The sequence below is a fragment of the Hemiscyllium ocellatum genome, chromosome 9 (genome assembly GCF_020745735.1).
Source record: "Hemiscyllium ocellatum isolate sHemOce1 chromosome 9, sHemOce1.pat.X.cur, whole genome shotgun sequence".
NCBI classification, from domain to species: Eukaryota; Metazoa; Chordata; class Chondrichthyes; order Orectolobiformes; family Hemiscylliidae; genus Hemiscyllium; species Hemiscyllium ocellatum.
In genome coordinates this window covers 45,870,086-45,891,221 of record NC_083409.1, presented here as the reverse complement: position 1 = coordinate 45,891,221, position 21,136 = coordinate 45,870,086, and the positions used below count along the sequence as shown (strand labels likewise).

The 21,136-nt window shown below is 43.0% G+C and overlaps 1 protein-coding gene across 1 annotated transcript in view; it reads left to right on the top strand.

Annotated features, from left to right (window-relative positions):
- The window catches only part of LOC132818497 (adhesion G-protein coupled receptor D2), a 180,500-nt gene that overhangs the window by 9,826 nt on the left and 149,538 nt on the right, over window positions 1–21,136 (top strand). The window contains exons 3-4 of the mRNA XM_060829557.1: window positions 4,114–4,755; window positions 20,850–20,935. Of these exons, the coding sequence (XP_060685540.1) occupies window positions 4,114–4,755; window positions 20,850–20,935 (728 nt within the window). The remainder of the gene's footprint in view (window positions 1–4,113; window positions 4,756–20,849; window positions 20,936–21,136) is intronic.

Here is a 21,136-nt window from a genome sequence, read left to right as displayed (position 1 = left end):
CTTGCCTAGCCTCCTATTTCTGTTGTTCTTGGAAGAACAACTTTATTTGAACTCCTCAACATCCATTATATCATTCCTCTGTCAGTGACACAATGACTAATGGCTTACACAAAATTAAACAGAACACTCCAATAAAACACACAATTGAAGCGTACCAAACTCAAACACAAGATTTTTACCATTCTTTTGAACGTGGAGAATATTTACTGTGAATTACATCCAACTTTAACTGCCATCCTTAACTTTAACATTTACTTCATTTCTCTGTTTTTCACTCTACACAAAAAACATTTATAGTCGCAAACCTAGTCAGCTTAAACACCACATGCAGCTTTTAACTCTTTGCTTACCCTATCCTGAATACATAGATAAATATCCTCAAGCAGAACACTCAATTACAAATTCCATATCTCCCACTTTTTCTGGAACTTATAAACACTAAAGTATTCTCCTTTTTCTCATCCATCGATTTTCAGATAAAAATAACTACTACAAAACAAACTACACCTCTCCAGGAGGGCTTTACTGTCCCTTGTTACTCCCAAAGACATTACCTTCATGCAACATTATGTGTATTTTGTATTGGGTCCATTGGGTCAGTTTAATCTGCTGCTCCCTTTCACAGTGGTTTCCCTGCAAGAACTAAACATCAGGAGCTACTCAATGCCTCCCACATCCTTGAAACTTATTTCAACCCTCTTGGTTTATGCACAAATCCTGCCCCAGATTTGGATGCCAATTTTGTAAGATCTTGGAGCTTTCTTCACTTTTAATTGTAAGATCTAAGACCTATCGACTGAGTTGGGAGAGCCAATCTAAAGGTTACTAGTCCTGCTTAGTCACAGCACTTAACCCAGGTGCAAGTACACTATCACAAGTTTCACAGAATTTATTAAGTTTGTCAAAACCAGTACAAAAGAATGGGTACTTAATAAGGCAATTGACTTAATTTATTCATAGGAAATTGAGATCCAATATTTCTTTATGTTTCTTCCTATGTTATGTTGACACATTTTCATTCTGTCTAATAAAAGTAGAATACTGCTTTTATTCAGAATGTTTTGAAACATTCTGGACTCAACCTTAACTCTGTTTCTCCCTCCCCAGATGCTGCCAGAACTCCTGAGTTTCTACAGCATTCTTTGTGTGTTTCACCTTTAGTTTTCTTTATGCACAGTGCATCATTAAGAATCCTTGGAGACTCTCGACACCCTGGGCAGGATCGGAGACATCCTGAACTCCAATTGGCTTCAAGGGGATGAACAGTGACCAAATAGTTCTGGTTGTCTAAACTTGTTCATGTTCCCAATTCCAGATTGGTTTCTTTTAAAAGTGAAGTCACCTTCTTGTAATATCAGTTCTTACTCTTTCCTGATTGGTTCCCTGAGATGTAAATTCTTCATAAGACTCTCTTATTGACTATGGTTTGCTTCTGTTCTTTTTACCATTTCTTACAATGGGAATAGGTCATTTTAAAATATATTCTTTACTCAGTAGTTCAGGAAAGGATGATTTACGCTATCATATCCTCAAGACTGACACCCTGAACTCAATGTCTCAGGTTTAACAATTTGATGAGAGTTCCTCATTAAACCAAATACCTTATCAGTGATTATTTGCTTTTAGGGGCATCTGCTGGGCAGATTTTTGACTAGTGGCCATTGGTACTTGGGAAGAATTCACTTTTTTAAAAGGACAAATGGTAAAGTTGCATATAACCTTAACACTTTACAATATAAAGGCAATACAGAAGGCTACACAGGAGAGTAGTACTTCAATGTATATAGAGTGTGTCTAAGATACAGTGCATAATGACAATCAATGTGTAGAGTCCAGTGTATATTTGATACAGGGTCTTGAGTAATAAAGACCAAAAAGGATTATACAATGTGCAATTAGTTTTGTGATTATGACAGAATTAAATTCAAATTTAAAAAACACATTTAGCAAAATGTGGCTACTTCTGTCTGTCTGTCTCTCTCTCTCAAACACTTCAAATTAAAACTAGTCTAATGTAGAACATAACCATTATCCTCTGCACAATAGTGTTTCACCTATCCTCTGATGATGGCAATGCCAGCTACTTGATAAGGATTTAATGATGTGAAAGTATGTAAGCTTGCTCATTCAAATTTGTAAGTTTCAAGTTCTTGTCTTTTGTTATGAAAATAATTATAGTTAGGCTCCTCAACACTCCAAGGGTCGGGTGACAATCCGAGTCAGTCACCTGGTGCAAAAGTGACCTGCATTAACTACAATTAAGAAATCCAAATACAATTTAATTCCTCACTTGCTTAGTCAAGTCAAAATGATCAATTATTGAAAAATAACTTGACTTCACAATGTAGATGTGAATTCCAGTTGCTTTGAGTTACTAGTTTCTGTTGTGAGCTCAGAGAGCAAGATATATTGAGGTAAAATTAAAGGAAGACAGCTAGTTATCTGAACTAGTATCACCATGTTCTCATGGCTGGCTACTCGAGCAGCATTTCTGATGTGTTCTGGAAATAGTTTTCTATTTTATCCTTGTCCACGAAGCACCGTGCTTTAGGAAAAGTATGAAAACTTTCTAAAGGGTGCTAAAAAAGATTTATGAGGACATTTGCAAGGATGGGATGCTTCAGTTTTGTGGGTAGATTGGAACAGCAGGTGTTGTCCTTTAGAGAAGAGAATGTTGAGCAGAAATTTGACAACTGTTGAAAATCATGACGAGTTTGGACAGCTAGATAGTGATAACCAATTCTTATTGATAGAAGAGTGGAGAACCTGGGGTATTGATTCAAGATGAAAGTCAAAAGAAGCAATGGCAGCATGAGGTAGAATGTTATAACCTAGCATGTGGTTAGATCAAGAATACACTGTCTGAAAATGTGACGACTTCAGATACAGAATTGGTTAAACCCCTGAAGAGAAATGCTTTGCCTGTCTATGGGGAAGGGGTGAGTAATTAAATTGCTTTTGCATAAACATGGTCAAGTTGAGTGGCCTCTTTCTCTGCTGTAGGAGGAGAAAGTGAGGTCTGCAGATGCTGGAGTATCAGAGCAGGATGATGAAGGGCTTATGCCCGAAACGTCGAATCTCCTGCTCCTTGGATGCTGCCTGACCTGCTGCGCTTTTCCAGCAACACATTTTCAGCTCTTTCTCTGCTGTAGCCAGTCTATAACTGTGTGGTTTTATTTGAGGAAGGCAGTGTGTGAAGTAACTTGCAATTCCTCAAATGCAGAACCCTTAAGCTGAAATTGTGAGTGGGGTAGAATCTGACTTGTCATGTAGGTCGAGGCCAGTGAAGTTCACAAAGAAACTCTTAGTGTTCTTTAACTTTATACGTGTATGTGCTACTCTTTTTTTTGGGGGAGGGGGCGCAGGGGGCTATCCTGTTGAAGTAATTCAAAGTGTTTATCAATAACTTACATGAGATTGTAACATGACAGCATTAAGTGCCCTTTCATGAATGTTGTTGATCACTCTGAAAAATCTATTATTGACAGAGCTTTTATCAAATATATATATATATATCACTTGCTGTATAATGTAATTAATATGAGCTTGATAATATTTGATTCTCCATGAATCCCAGTCAATTTAAGTACTGTGTTTTCAACATTCTTTATATGTGACTCAATTGTGTTTCCCTTTTGATGAGCTCGACAGTTTACCTAAGGATGAAACAAATCTTTACAGAAAGCCATTTATTTCAGTGCACTGTCAAATATTAATCTTGGGTCAATTAATTTAGGATTATTTCCTCTCTCTTTAAATTGTTGTTGCTGTCATTAGCCATTTAAATCCAATTATTTTCTCCCACTCTCATGACATTATAAAGTCGGAATACCACATACCATTGTTGTGCAGTAAGTACTTTAAAGAGTACTTCACTACACGTCATTGGATACAGGAGAGTTTCAAGTCAGTTCAACCTGAGGCAAAAAAGTTGACAACACATGGAGTATAAATGAATTTAACCTGACACGACCTCTGAAAAAAAAGATTACTGCTATTTCAGTTCACTTGCATTCGAGTTAAACCTAGAAAATGGAAGAAATGTTTGGATAAGACCCACTGGGGATGAGTAAAACACCACAGCACAGTCATTATTTATCTCCATCTGTTTAGGTACTTTTGGTTCACACATTCTGACCTTTTCCGGCCGAACTGACACCAAATATGCCAAGCTTCTGAAGCAGTTCCCTCAGTTGCATTCGGTCACCGTTTGCGCTCAAGTGCAGTTTGATTCAAATTATGTGGGAGTTTCCACGGTCTTCTCCTATTCAGTGCCTTCATTTATCAACGAGTTCCAGCTCCGCGCGAACATTGTCCAGGGGCAGCACATTCAGCTTGCGCTGCTCGTCCATGGTGTGCACAGCCCTTACTCACAGGCGGTTGACAATAATGGTCGCTGGCACCATCTCTGTGTGAGGTGGGCCCGCCAGGGCGGGGATTGGGCCATCGCAGCCGATGGGGCTGTCATTTCATCCGGGGAGCAGCTTTACGTCTCAGATGACATCGGAGCGGGCGGTGTGTTCATCATTGGCCAAGAGCAAGACACCTTTGGGGGATCGTTTAAGAAGGATGAATCTTTCGTCGGGAATATTACCCAGCTCCACATTTGGGACCGTGTATTGAACGCTGATGAGATTCGAGCTTTAGTGGAAGATTGTTTGGTCATTTCGCTGGGATTGTTCTTCCAATGGAATATTTCCAGCTTTGAAATTGAAACATCGTTGCAGGTCCATGAGGGATTTTCACAATGTAAAGGTAATTTGTCCAAAAAGATGTCTCTTTTCTATTTGTGGGACTGCATTTTTTTTTCTTTAAAAGGCAGAGGCTGTTGGTGCACAATAAAAGTGATAGCATTTAAGTTTGAAACAGTTACAAAGTATTTCATCGTAGAAAGTTAATGGGTTCATTCCAACGGGCAGGTTCGCGGTTCCTGGGGTGGGGGCAGAGCCAGGATTTCGATCATTTAATTAGCTTTCCCTTATTTAATGAAGGTTTTTCAAATGTGACTGCAGAATTAGCAAACACTCCTTAAGAGTTATTGAATTATTGGGATGGAACAGACCAGGAACTGATGCCACGGTGCACTTGTAAGGAATTGGCAGATGGAGTTGAGTTTGGATAAATGTGAAGTATAACATTTCGGGAATACAAACAAGAACAGGATGTAAAAATTAATGGTAGGGCTCGGGGTAACATTGTCAAACAGAGAGACCTAGTACATAGTTCTTTGAAAGTTGTGTCATGGGTAGACAGGGTGGTTAAGAACGCATTTAGCACACTTACCTTCATTGCTGAGCCCTTTTGACTATGGCAGTTGGGATGTCAATTTGAGGTTAAACAGGACACTGGTGTGCTCATCTGGAGTACTGTGTGCAGTTCTGGTCACCCGTTTATACGAAGGATATTATGAAACTGGAGAGGATTCAGAAAAGATTTACCATGATGTTGCAGAGAATGGAGGGTTTGAGATATAAAAATAGACTGGAAAGGCTGGGACTTTTTTCACTATAGCTTAGGAGGTTGAGAGGTGACCTTCTAGAGGTTTATAATCTAATGACACCTGTAATTAGCAAAATAATCTGGGGTGACTTTACAGAGGTTTATAAAATCATGAGGGTCACAGATAAGGTGAAAAGCAAAGGTGTTGTTTTCCCTAAGGTAAGGGAATTAAATATTTTTTACACTGTGGGTAGCTCATATGTGGAACGCACTGCCAGAGAAAGTGGTGGGTGCAGGTAAAATGACGTGTTTAAAATACATTTGGATAAGTTCATCAATAGGAAAGGTTTGGAGGGATATGGGCCAAGTGCAGGCAGGTGGGACTAGGTTAGTTTGGGATTATGGTCAGCGTGGACTGATTGGACTGAAGGGTCTGTTTCCATGCTGTATGACTCTATAACTTGTTCAGATATGTAATGACACACCTCCAGAGAAGGTAGGACTTGAACACAGGCCTTCCAGGCCAGAGCTAGGGACACTACCACTGCACCACAAAAATCCATTGGTTCACTTCGAATATTTCCACATTCATCGAATTAATCTGAAAAATTGCTGGATGTAAATAGGATCAGAGCTGTGAGAGATAATATGATTTCTAAAATTCTAAAACTCCTATTAAAGTGAAGGGAGTAAGTCTTTGATTTTTTTTAAAAATGTGTTTTTCCCATTAAGGTGAAAGTGAAAGTGTGCGAATTGATATTATTTGAGCCAAATAATGGTTTTCAAATAATGTAATGCTTTTCCACATTTTCATCATTTAAATGCTTGCAGTTGTGTGAAGTTGCGTGGAGATAGCAGGAAAGTCGGAATAATGGAGAGGACTGCTCCCCAGTGGTACAAAAAAGCATAGTCAGGAATGAAACCACTGCACAGACGCTTGATCCCATAAAAAAAGGGATGCTTTTATTTGTCAGTGCTTTCATTCCAAAGGAAGTTTGCTCTCAGGATTGGAAGAGTACATTACATGATAAGAAAATAGTGCTTGGGGAAATTGAATCGCACATGTTCGTTTTGTATTTTTGATTGTTCATGTCTTTGATGCAAATGTTGCACAGCAAAAATCCAAAATGATTGCAGCTAGAGATGAGGGAGGGATCTGAGAGTGCGTGCCTTCCCACTGCTTTCTACTGAGACACAATGGATCTACTGTGAACAGAATCTCTGCAACAGGGACATGTCCAGTGCATAATCAGAACAATCAGTTTAAAAGCAAGTCAGGAGCAGTTTTGTTCTGTCATTTAGCTCCACATAAGTCAGTTACCCACATCTGAGCACAGTGGGACCCTGGCACTAATGCAGGTGCACCAGGTAAGTTACACATGAGACATACTGCATTCGTGCTGCAGAATATGTCCACTTGTCGTTTTAGGCAGTTACCAGCACTACTCCTTCGTACAGAGGGCCTAATAATTAGGAGTATGGGCAGTTAGGACAGGAAAGCTCATGATCACCATAGGCAAATGTTAAATATGTACTTGACAGAAAACATACTAAGAGACACAAGCCATTAGTTTTCAAAAAGGCATGTAATCCACTGAGGTTAGAGGTATCTCCTTTGGGTAATTAAAAGAAACTCATGGTAAGGCTTAGATGACTGTTCATTGCCTCTGGCTGTGTGCCTTGCAAGGCTCACTGCTTCAACATCAGGTGACAAGACCCACAATAACTTGCTGCTGAGTGGATGTTCATTATCCATAACATCTTCAGTGATAATCCGGTATCATAACCATCGACTCCTACAGTAGTACAGTATCACTCTCACTGTGTTGCTACAGTAGTCCAGCATCATTGTCACTCTGCTCCTACAATAGTCCAGTATCGTTGTCACTCTGTTCCTGTAGTAGTCCAGCATCACTATCACTCTGTTCCTACAGTACTCCAGCATCACTGTCACTCTGCGCCTACAATAATCCAGTATCACTGTCACTGTGTTCCGACAGTAGTCCAGCATCACCGTCACTCTGCTCCTACAGTAGTCCAGCATCACCGTCACTGTGCTCCTACAGTACTCTAGCATCACTATCACTCTGCGGCTACAATAGTCCAGTATCACTGTCACTGTGTTCCTACAGTAGTCCAGCATCACTGTCACTCTGTTCCTACAATATTCCAGTATCATTGTCACTCTGCTCCTACAGTACTCCAGCATCACTGTCACTCTGCGCCTTCAATAGTTCAGTATCACTGTCACTGTGTTCCTACAGTAGTCCAGTATCACTGTCACTCGGCTCCTACAATAGTCCAGTATCATTGTCACTCTGTTCTTGTAGTAGTCCAGTATCACTGTCACTCTGTTCCTACAGTGGTCCAGTATCACTGTCACTCTGTTCCTACAGTAGTCCGCATCAATGTCACTCGGCTCCCACAATAGTCCAGTATCATTGTCACTCTGTTCTTGAAGTAGTCCAGTATCTCCGTCACTCTGTTCCTACAGTTGTCCAGTATCACCGTCACTCTGTTCCTACAGTAGTCCAGTATCACCGTCACTCTGTTCCTACAGTCGTCCAGTATCACTGTCACTCTGCTCCTACAGTAGTGTGGTATCACTATCACTCTGCTTCTACAGTAATCCAGCATTACAACCACTCTACTGCTACAGTCATCCAGTATCACCGTCACTCTGCACCTACAATAGCCCAGAATAACTGTCACTCTGCTCCAACAGTTGTCGAGTATCACCATCACTCTGCTCCTACAGTCTTCCAGTATCACGGTTAATGTGCTCCACCAGGAATTCAGTATAACTGTCACTCTGCTGCTACAGTCGTCCAGTATCACTGTCACTCTGCTCCTACAGTAATCTAGTATCACTGTCACTCTGCCCCTACAGTGTTCTAGTATCACTATCACTCTGCTTCTACAGTAGTCCAGCATCCCTGTCAGTCTGCTCCTACAGAAGTCTAGTATTGCTGTCACTTTGCTTCTCCAGAAGTCCACTACCACTTTCACTCTGCTCCTACAGTAGTACAGCATCACCGTCACTCTTCTCCTACAGTCATCCAGTATCACGGTCACTCTGCCCCTGCAGTAGTCCGGCATCACTGTCAATGTGCTCCTACAGTAGTTTAGCATCACTGTCACTCTGCTGCTACAGTCGTCCAGTATCACCATCACTCTGCTTCTACAGTAGTCCAGCATCACCGTCACTCTGATCCTACTGTCTTTCAGCATCACTGTCACTCTGATCTTACAGTAAACCAGCGTCACTGCCACTCTGCTCCTACAGTCTTTCAGTATCACTGTCACTCTGCTTCTACAGTAGTTCAGCATCACTGTCTCTTTGGTCCTACAGCAGTCCAATATCACTGTCACTCTGCTCTGACAGTAGTCCAGCATCACTGTCACTCTGCTTCTACAGTAGTCCAGCATTACTGTCAATGTGCTCCGACAGTAGTCCAGCATCACTGTCTCTTTGCTCCTACAGTAGTCCAGTATCACCGTCACACTGCTCCTATACTTGTTCGGCATCACTGTCTCTCTGCTCCTACAGTAATCCAGTATCACCATCACTCTGCTTCTACAGTAGTCTAGTATCACTGTCACTCTGCTCCTACAGTAGTCCAGTATCACTGTCACTATGCTCCTACAGTTTTCCAGTATCACCATCCCTCTGCTCCTTCAGTAGACCAGTATCACTGTCACTCTGCTCCTACAGTAGTCCAGTATCACCGTCACTCTGTTCCTACAGTTGTACAGTATCCCTTTCACACTGCTCCTGCAGTAGTTCAGTATCAATGTCAAGTGCTCCCACAGTAGTCCAATAGTCTGTCTGTCGGCTCCTATAGTAGTCCAGTACCACCTTCACTCTGCTCCTACCGTCTTCCAGTATCACTGTCACTCTGCTTCGACAGTAGTCCAGCATCACCGTCACTCTGATCCTACAGTCTTCCGGCATCATCGTCACTCTGCTCCTACAGAGGTCCAGTATCCCTATCACTCTGCTGCTCCAGTCGTCCAGTATCAGCGTCGTCACTCTGCTCCTACAGTTGTCCAGTATTAATGTCACTCTGTTCCTGCAATAGTCCAGCATCACCGTCACTCTGCCCCTACAGCATTCCAGTATCACTGTCACTCTGCTCCTACAGTAGTCCAGAATCACTGTCACTCTGCTGCTCCAGTCGTCCAGTATCACTGTCACCGTCACTCTACTCCTACAGTAGTCCAGTATCACTATCACGCTGCTCCTACAGTAGTCCAATATCACTCTCTCTCTGCTCCTACAGTAGTCCAGTATCACCCTCACTCTGCTCCTACAGTAGTCCAGTATCACCGTCACTCTGTTCCTACAGTTGTACAGTATCCCTTTCACTCTGCTCCTGCAGTAGTTCAGTATCAATGTCAATGTGCTCCCACAGTAGTCCAATACCACCGTCACTCTGCTCCTACTGTCTTCCAGTATCAGTGTCACTCTTCTACGACAGTAGTCCAGCATCACCATCACTCTGATCCTACAGTCTTCCGGCATCATGGTCACTCTGCTCCTACAGTAGTCCAGTATCACTGTCACTCTGCTGCTCCAGTCGTCCAGTATCACCATCACCGTCACTCTGCTCCTACTGTAGTCCTGCATCACTGTCACTCTGTTCCTACAGTTGTACAGTGTCCCTTTCACTCTGCTCCTGCAGTAGTTCAGTGTCAATGTCAATGTGCTCCCACAGTAGTCCAATACCACCGTCACTCTGCTCCTGCTGTCTTCCAGTATCAGTGTCACTCTGCTACGACAGTAGTCCAGCATCACCATCACTCTGATCCTATAGTTTTCCAGCATCAATGTCACTCTGCTCCTACAGTAGTTCAGTATCACTGTCAATGTGCTCCGATAGTAGTCCAATTTCACCGTCACTCTGCTTCTACAGTTGTCCAGTATTAATGTCACTCTGTTCCTGCAATAGTCCAGCATCACCGTCACTCTGCCCCTACAGCACTCCAGTATCACTGTCACTCTGCTTCTACAGTAGTCTAGTATCACTGTCACTCTGCTCCTACAGTAGTCCAGTATCCCTGTCACTATGTTCCTACAGTATTCCAGTATCACTGTCAATCTGCTCCTGCAGTAGTCCAGTATCACTGTCACTATGTTACTACAGTATTCCAGTATCACTGTCAATCTGCTCCTGCAGTAGTCCAGTATCACCGTCACTCTTTTCCTACAGTTGTACAGTATCCCTTTCACTCTGCTCCTGCAGTAGTTCAGTATCAATGTCAATGTGCTCCCACAGTAGTCCAATACCACCGTCACTCTGCTCCTACTGTCTTCCAGTATCAGTGTCACTCTGCTACGACAGTAGTCCAGCATCACCATCACTCTGATCCTACAGTCTTCCGGCATCATGGTCATTCTGCTCCTACAGTAGTCCAGTATCACTATCACTCTGCTGCTCCAGTCGTCCAGTATCACAATCACCGTCACTCTGCTCCTACTGTAGTCCTGCATCACCGTCACTCTGCTCCTACTGTAGTCCTGCATCACCGTCACTCTGATACTACAGTCTTCCAGCATCAACGTCACTCTGCTCCTACAGTAGTCCATTATCACCATCACTCTGCTCCAACAGTAGTCCAGTATCACTGTCACTTTGCTTCGACAGTAGTCCAGCATCACCGTCATTGTGCTCCTACAGTAGTCCAGCATCACAGTCACTCTGCTCCTACAGTAGTCCAGCATCACTGTCACTCTGCTCCCACAGTAGTTCAGTATCACTGTCAATGTGCTCCGACAGTAGTCCAATTTCACCGTCACTCTGCTCCTACAGTTGTCCAGTATTAATGTCACTCTGTTCCTGCAATAGTCCAGCATCACCGTCACTCTGCCCCTACAGCACTCCAGTATCACTGTCACTCTGCTCCTACAGTAGTCCAGAATCACTGTCACTCTGCTGCTCCAGTCGTTCAGTATCACCGTCACCGTCACTCTACTCCTACAGTAGTCCAGTATCACTATCACTCTGCTCCTACAGTAGTCTAATATCACTCACTCTGTGCTCCTACAGTAGTCCAGTATCACCCTCACTCTGCTCCTACAGTAGTCCAGTATCACCGTCACTCTCTTCCTACAGTTGTACAGTATCCCTTTCACTCTGCTCCTGCAGTAGTTCAGTATCAATGTCACTCTGCCCCTACAGCATTCCAGTATCACTGTCACTCTGCTCCTACAGTAGTCCAGAATCACTGTCACTCTGATCCTACAGTCTTCCGGCATCATGGTCACTCTGCTCCTACAGTAGTCCATTATCACTGTCACTCTGATCCTACAGTAGTCCAGAATCACTTTCACTCTGCTCCTGCAGTCTTCCAGTATCACCATCCCTCTGTTCCTACAGTAGTCCAGTATCACTGTCACTCTGCTCCTACAGTAGTCCAGAATCACTTTCACTCTGCTCCTGCAGTCTTCCAGTATCACCATCACTCTGCTCCAACAGTAGTCCAGTGTCACTGTCACTTTGCTTCGACAGTAGTCCAGCATCACCGTCACTCTGCTCCTACTGTAGTTCAGTATCACTGTCACTCTGCTCCTACAGTAGTCCAGTATCACAGTCTCTTTGCTCCTACAGTCTTCTAGTATCACCATCCCACTGCTCCTACAGTAGTCCAGTATCACTGTCACTCTGCTCCTACAGTAGTCCAGAATCACTTTCACTCTGCTCCTGCAGTCTTCCAGTATCACCATCCCTTTGCTCCTACAGTAGTCCAGCATCACTATCACTCTGCTCCTACAGTTGTACAGTATCCCTTTCACACTGCTCCTGCAGTAGTTCATTTTAAATATCAAGTTCTCCCACAGTGGTCCAATAGTCTGTCTCTCGGCTCCTATAATAGTCCAGTACCACCGTCACTCTGCTCCTAACGTCTTCCAGTATCACTGTCACTCTGCTTCGACAGTAGTCCAGAGTCACCGTCACTGTGCTCCTACAATAGTCCAGCATCACTGTCACTCTGGTTCCTCCAGTAGTCCAGAATCACTTTCACTCTGCTCCTACAGTCTTCCAGTAGCACCATCCCTCTGCTCCTACAGTAGTTCAATATCACTGTCACTGTGCTCTACAGCAGTACAGTATTACTGTAACTCTGCTCCTTCAGTAGACCAGTATCACCGTCACTCTGTTCCTACAGTTGTACAGTATCCCTTTCACACTGCTCCTGCAGTAGTTCAGTATCAATGTCAAGTGCTCCCACAGTAGTTCAATAGTCTGTCTCTTGGCTCCTATAGTAGTCCAGTACCACCGTCACTCTGCTCCTACCGTCTTCCTGTATCACTGTCACTCTGCTTCGACAGTAGTCCAGCATCACCGTCACTCTGATCCTACAGTCTTCCGGCATCATCGTCACTCTGCTCCGACAGTAGTCCAGTATCACTGTCACTCTGCTGCTCCAGTCGTCCAGTATCACTGTCACCGTCACTCTGCTCCTACTGTAGTCCTGCATCACCGTCACTCTGATCCTACAGTCTTCCAGTACCACCGTCACTCTGATTCTCCAGTCTTCCAGCATCAACATCACTCTGATCCTACAGTAGTCCATTATCACCATCAGTCTGCTCCTACAGTAGTCCAGTATTACTATCACTCTGCTCCTACAGTAGTCCGGTATCACTCCCAATGTGCTTCTACAGTAGTTTTGCATCACTGTCACTCTGCTCCTACAGTAGTCCAGAATTACCGTCACACTGCTTCTACCATCTTCCAGTATCACTGTCACCCTGATCCTACAGTAGTTCCGTATCACTGTCAATGTGCTCCGACAGTAGTCCAATTTCACCGTCACTCTGCTCCTACAGTTGTCCAGTATTAATGTCACTCTGTTCCTGCAATAGTCCAGCATCACCGTCACTCTGCCCCTACAGCACTCCAGTATCACTATCACTCTGCTCCTACAGTAGTTCAGTATCACCGTCCCTGTGCTCCTACAGTAGTCCAGCATCACTGTCACTCTGCTCCTACAGTAGTTCAGTATCACTGTCAATGTTCTCCAACAGTAGTCCAATATCACCGTCACTCTGCTCCTACAGATAGTCCAGTATTACTGTTACTCTGCTGTGAAAGTAATCCACTACTCCGGTCACTCTGCTCCTGCAGTCTTCCAGCATCACCATAACTCTGCTTCTACAGTAGTCCAGTGTCACTGTCACTATGCACCTACAGCATGCCAGTATCACTGTCACTCTGCTTCTACATAGTCCAGAATCACCGTCACTCTGCTCCTGCAGTTGTCCAGTATTACTGTCACTCTGCTTCTGCAGTAGCCCAGAATCACCGTCACTCTGCTCCTGCAGTTGTCCAGTATCACTCTCTCTCTGCTCCTACAGTAGTCCAGTATCACCCTCACTCTGCTCCTACAGTAGTCCAGTATCACAGTCACTCTGTTCCTACAGTTGTACAGTATCCCTTTCACTCTGCTCCTGCAGTAGTTCAGTATCAATGTCAATGTGCTCCCACAGTAGTCCAATACCACCGTCACTCTGCTCCTACTGTCTTCCAGTATCACTGTCACTCTGCTTCGACAGTAGTCCAGCATCACCATCACTCTGATTCTACAGTAGTCCAGCATCACCGTCACTCTGCTCCTACAGTTGTCCAGTATTAATGTCACTCTGTTCCTGCAATAGTCCAGCATCACTGTCACTCTGCTCCTACAGTAGTCGAGTATCACTGTCACTATGCACCTACAGCACTCCAGTATCACTGTCACTCTGCTTCTACACTAGTCCAACATCACTGTCACACTGCTTCTTCAGTTGCCCAGTATCACTGTCACTCTGCTCCTACTGTAGTCCAGAATCACCGTCCCTGTGCTCCTACAGTAGTCCAGTATCACTGTCACTCTGCTCCAGTCGTCCAGTATCACTGTCACTCTGCTCCTACAGTACAAATGAAATAAGAAACCTTTTCCATTGTACAGCACTTTACACACTTTCAGCTCCCTAAGTAAGCAATCGAGCACTTTTTAAAAATAATGCAGTCTCTGTTTTAATTTTGCTTCCTTTCTTAAAGGCTCCTGAGACAGCAGTGTCCAAACTCAAACCCTTTATGAGCTAGAAAGATGTGGGCAACTGATACTTGGGGCACCATCATATCCATAACTCTCAACTTGGCTCGGAACAGTTACACAATGCCTTACCTCTTGCTGGGTCAAAATAAAGGAAATCCCTTCCCTGTAACACTGTGAGAGTTCACCCACCCTGAGGATTACAGTTGTTCAGCAAGGCAGCTGAGCACCAGCTTCCCTGGGTATTTAGGGAAGGAAATTCACTGCTATCTTCGCCAGCAATGTTCATATCCCCCAACAAACAAAAGAAATGAAAACTAGCGATGAGAGAAACGTCAGGAACAAAGTGAATCAGAGGCCGTCAGAAATGTAAATAAATGCTTTAAAATGTTCAGGCATACCTTTATTGGCAATTAAAAATGAGTTTCAAGGAACGTATTTATTAGCTTAACGCCTGTAATTGGGAAATTTTGAAAATACTATATAAAGGATGAAATGACAAAGTATTTAGAAATTCATAATATGATCACGCAGAGTCAGCACACCTTCATGAAGAGAAGATTAAGCCATTTCCCCTCCCCTGTGATCAGTAATGCCTCAATTGTATCTCCTCCATTTCCCACATTGAAGCCTTCAAATCCCCTCACCCCAAACATGACAAGGGTAGAAGCCTCCTGGTCTTCACATTCCATCCCACTAATCTGCAAATCCAGTGTGTCATCCTCCACCATTTTTGCCACCTTCTGTCAGACCCCACCACTAAAAATATATTTCCCTATCCACCCCATCTGCATTCTGTAGGGACCTTTCCCTCCGCAACTCCCTTGTTAGATCCGCACTCCCCACCAAACCTTCCCCTCCCCATACCTGACACCTTCTGCCACAGTAAGAAGTGCAAAACCTGCACCCACACCTACCCCCTCTCCCCCCCCACCACATCCATTTAAGGCCCCAAAGCATCATTCCAAATCCAGCAGATGTTTATTTGAAGCTGATTAACTGCTCTCGATGTAGATCTGTGGCTCTCGATGTGGTCTCCTCTCCACCGGAGAGACCGAACGCAAACTTGTGGAATGGTTCAGGGAACATCTCTGGTCTGTATGCACCAACCAACCCTACCTTCCGGTGGCCATCCATTTCAACTCCCCCCTTAACATGCCCATCCTGGACCTCCTCCACCACCTAAACAAGGCCACCTGCACACTGGAGGAGGAACACCTCAGTAGCCTACAACCACACAACCTCAACATTGAATTCACCATTTTCCAAATCCCCCCTCCCCCCACCCCATCCCAGATACAACCCTCCAATTTGGCACAGCCCTCTTGACCTAACCTACCTGTTAATCTTTCTTCCTACCTGCATGTTCTCACCGACCTATCACAATCACCTCCTATCTTTGCCCACCTATCACCATCTCAACTACCTTTCCCTGAGCCCAACCCCAACCCTCCTATTTATTTCTCAGTCCCTTCCCCCTCTCCAGACCTGACGAAGGGCTTATGCCCAAAACATCAACTCTCTTGCTCCTCAAATGCTGACTAACCTGCTGTGCTTTTTCCAGTGCCAAACTTTATTGACTTTGACTCTCCAGCATCTGCAATTTTCACTGTCTGCAAATTTACAAGCATTCCTTTGTGAAGGTAATAAGCAGGATAGATAAAGGGGAAGCAGTGGTTGTAATATATTTGGATTTTCAGGTGTTTGATTAGGGAAGCACATTCGGCTACTTAATAGTATAAGCTCATGGTGATGGAGGTTGTATATTTGCATGGTCAGAGGAATGCATTAATTAAGAGAAATTGGAGAGTTGGGATAAGGGGTGCATTTTCAGGCTGGAAACATAATTAGAGGAGTATCAGAGGGATCAGTGCTGGGGTCACAATTATTTCCAATCTGTATTAATGGCCTGGATGAAGAAAGTGAATGTCCTATATCCAAGCTTGTGGTTGACATGAAAGTAGAATCCCTACAGTGTGGAAGCAGGCCACTGGGCCCATACTATCTCTCCAAAGAGCATCCCACTCAGACCCAGATTCCCCCCCCCCTCCAAATAAGTCTGCATTTCCCATAGCTAATCCACCTTGCCTCTTTGAACTGTGGGAGGAAACCAGAGTCCCCGGAGGGAGCCCACGTAGACACAGGGAGAATGCGCAAACTCCACACAGACAGTCGCGTGAGTCTAGAATTGAACCCACGTGCCTGGTGCTGTGAGGCAGCAGTGCTATCCACTGAGCCACCATGCCATCCCACATGGGAAGACAAACAGTGACAAAATCACAGAGTCTGCAGAGGAATAAGTCGTGTGAGTGGGCTGAAACTTGGCAGATGGAATCTACTATAGGGAAATGAAGGTATGCACTTTTGCAGGAAGAAGAGAGGAGCTGAATATTATTCAAATGGAAAAAGACGGCAGAAAGCTATGAACAAACGGATTTAGGAGCCTTCATCCACAAGTCAGAAAAAGTTAGCATACAAGTGCATCGGGTAAAAAGGAAGGTAAAATGGGACGTTGGCCTTTATCTCAATGGAGTATAAAAATAGTTACTTTTTTTTAAAACTCTCTAATAAATTAGTCAAACTATAGCTGGAATGTCGTGATCCATTTTGGTATTCGTATATAAGGGAAGATACATTGGCATTTGATACATTCCAGAGGAGGTTCTCTTGGCTGATATCAGGTATAGATGGGCTGTCCTGTGAAGAGAGGTTGAATACATTGGGCCCTTACTCATTGGAATATAGAAGAATGAGAGGTGACCTTGTTGAAACAAATAAGATTCTTAGAGGACTTGAGAAGGTAGATGTAGGAAGAGTGTTTCCCCTTCAGAGAGGGTCCAGGACCAGAGGGCATAATCTCAGAATGAGGGGTCACACATTTCAAACAGAGATGAGGAGAAATGTCTTCTCTGTTGGCAGTCAACCTGTGGAATTCCTTACAGCAGAGTGCTGTCGAGACGGAATCAATACGTACATTCAAGGCTGAGAGAGACAGATTTTTAATCAGTAAGGGAATTGAGGCTTTTCAGGGAAAAAAGGCAGGGAAATGGAAGTGAGGATTATCTTATCAACCATGAATGGCACAGCAGACTTCATGGGCTGAATGGCCTATTTCAGCTCCTGTATCTTATAGTCTTCTTTGATTTGGAGATTACTGGAGGTTTGATTTAAATAGATAGTTTGTCAAAGCCAGCACAGTCACAACAGGCAGAATGGCCTCATTTGCTGCAGTGTCATTTGAAGATTCTAGGATTTGTAACAGCGACTTAAAGTGCTTCTTTGTCTTGTGGCTAAAGGTATCTTTCCCCCTTCCCACCCAATGTAGGTGATGGATTCCAACCCACTGAACCATTTGACATTTTGTGGGTTGATGGAACTTTGCCCCATTTTCACAACATCTCATCAGACGTCAGCCACCCAGTTAATAAAGGAGAATGTGTAGCCTTTGACCCATTAACTGGAGCATGGGAATCAGAAAACTGCTCAAAACAGAGAGAAGTACTCTGTCGATATGACAAAGGTGAAATTACGTTTTCATTTTGATGTTTTAGATGTCATTTCTGTGAGTGAACCTCACCAAAAATGCCTTTGTTGTTTTGATATGAATTGAATATGTTCACTTGCGTGTTTCTTTCCATATGATAGCCTTGAATATTGTTTGTTGGTTGAGTGGCGAGAGGAGATATTGCACAGATTATGTGGCACTGGTCATTTAGTCAACAGGAGAAAAGTGGGTTTTATAAAATAAAAAGCTGGTGTGAAACAAATACAAAACAGGTTTGTGTTTATTTCAATTGGATGGTAATAAAGTGCACAATAATTATGAGTAAAGGCCAGTCAAAACCTGTGATAGCGAGTTTTGAGATTTGTAGCTCAGGTTGAGGTTCTGGATGTAAATTAGTTCACTGAGCTGGAAGTTTCATTTTCAGATGTTTCATCAGTCAACCTCCAGTGAAACACTGGTGGTATGGCCTGCTTTTTATTTATGTGTTTGGGTTTCCTTGGGTTGGTGATGTCATTTCCTGTGGTGATGTTTACAACAAGCAAAACTAATGTCATTTACAAAATACCGTGCAAGAACTGTAATAAACACTACATTGGACAAACAAGCAGAAAACTAGCCACCAGGATACATGAACATCAACTAGCCACAAAAAGACATATCCACTCTCATTAATATCTTTACATACAGATGAGGAAGGACACCACTTCGACTGGGACAACACATCCATTCTAGGACAAGTCAAACAGAGACACACGCATGAGAAATCCTAGAAGCATGGCATTCCAACTGGAACTCTATCAACAAATACTTTGACTTGGATCCCGTTTACCACCCCCTGAGAAAAAGAACAGGGCATAACATCCCCAAAGGACATGACATCACCAAAGGACATTACATCACCACAGGAAATGACATCACCAACCCAAGGAAACCTAAACACATAAATAAAAAGCAGTGCTTCACTGGAGGCTCACTGACGATGTCACCTAGTATGGTGACGAAATGTCTGAAAATGAACCTTGCAGCTCAGTGAGCAAACTTACCTCTGAAACCTGTGTTGCTCTGTCCCATTCTCTTTCTAACCATGAGCTAGTACCATTCTCTTCTCTCACCTCATATATTGTGTTCCCACCCTGAGTTTTCCCTTCTCTCTCTTCCCATCCAACCAGAGTTTCCCTAGACAGTCATACCCCTATGCAAGTCCTGTTACTGCAGTAGCAGATGCTGAAATGATTGCATGTGGCACAAGCAGAACTCAGTAGGAGCCTGTGAGACTTGGGATGGAGGGCAGCTGGAATCAGAGTGAGCCATGGACCGGTGAGCAGAGAATAGTGTGGAATAGATATTTGAAGGCTAGTGTTGCAATAAGTTTTGCTGCACTTGGGAGAAACACTTGAGTAAAAGCTGACCTCCGTTAAGGAGTTGATGTGCTACAATGGACTCAACATCTTTGGGTTCGGAAGTTAAAATTGCCTAGAGTTCCTGTCCCTGACTGCCCAGTGCATTCTGTTGCACATGTGCAAAATTAAAACCTTACTAAGCAATGTTGTTCTAGATTTAAGTACTCCCCTGGAGTCAAATGATAAGTTCCTGTTAAACTTTTAAAACTCACTTTTCAAGAATGACCACGCAGGCAAAGTGCCAGAAGGCCTCTGATACCATGCACCAGGATCCAATGTTTGCCTTCTCGATAGAAACAATTAATTTGGCAGCTGATTTGTCATTTCACTAGATTCCAGCATTGTAACAAGCATTATGAAATTCCGAAAATTTCATGAGTTGCTTCTCTAATTTTGAGCTGTATGGTGAGAAACTTGCTTCAGTCACAACATTAATAAGACTCCAAATTGTGGAGTCATGTTCCTGATGGACTGGACACTTTATAGTGAAGAGTAAAAGCTCTGGTCGAACATTGTCAGGTTTTCGACAAAGCCTTTTGCCCACATGCTAGGTTTTCTGGTTTCTTTGTAGTTGGGACATCGGTTGAAGCTGCAGAACAAGATCAGTAACTCTGTAAGACTGAACAGTGTAAATTGTTTTCTGTTCCCATCCTAGACTTGCTTTTTTTTTTCAGGATGAAGTCTTGGAAGAAACTTTCTGGCTTGCATTGATCAGTTGATTTTGACCAAGGCAATTTACTGACACCATAAACAAGTTATTGAGAGCATTTTTGGAGATTAACTTCTGTAGGCATGTATGTTTGATGTTTCTTTGAGGAGCATTTAGATTGGGACCCATTCAGGAAAGTCTAAGATAATGAAGCATTCATGGTGACCAGTCAATTGATTGTAACACTGCACAAAGATGTCATGACTGAGTGTTGCCTTTAGATGAAGTGAGGATAGAGGGAAGATAGAAAATCTTGTAGTCATTTGAGAAATGGAAAAGATAAAATGGTTGGAATATCAGGCTTTCACCACGAACTCTGGCTGGAAGTTGTGGAAATGAAATGCTATAGGGCCAGTAATTTTATATTAAGAATGTTGGAGCAGATGTCTGACAATAACACAAAATAAACTTTTGAGGACAGGAGTTTGATGCAATCTTGAATTATTTTCGCTATATTACAAACATTTTAAAATGGCTGTAGTATAAAATGAAAATTATATTTACAGCGGCAAAACCTCAAGAATCTAATTGTATGTTTTAGTTAACATCTTGATGCCAATAGCTTCCCAATCTGGATCATTCTGTCCACTCACTATTATTCTGAAACAAGAGATGGCTGACACTGTCTTCATAAAGTTAAGGAACCGTTCAAGAAAACCTTGGAATGTTCAGATGGATTTCTGTTTTTTTTAATAGTTACCATTTCATTATCACAGTTTGTAAAATATTCCAGTATTGTCTGTTCTCCTTTCAGATATATATGAACAAATGCAAAACTTGTCTTCTCTTCCACCCTCTCCATTTTTCCTTCAAGTTAAAGCAAATTCCATTCGTGTTTCAGTAAGTATTTAATTGTTTGGAGCCATTTCCTCACAATGTCGATTTGTTGGAGAAAGAGAATTGTGTATTGACCAGGTGAGGAGACATGGAGTGATTTCGTTACATCAGAGATTTGAATCTTTTAAAAGCATATTTACAAATTCAGTGAGTATTTCTGTTTCTGTACATAATGAACAAGCCAAATGGGTTTTCTTTAGTTAA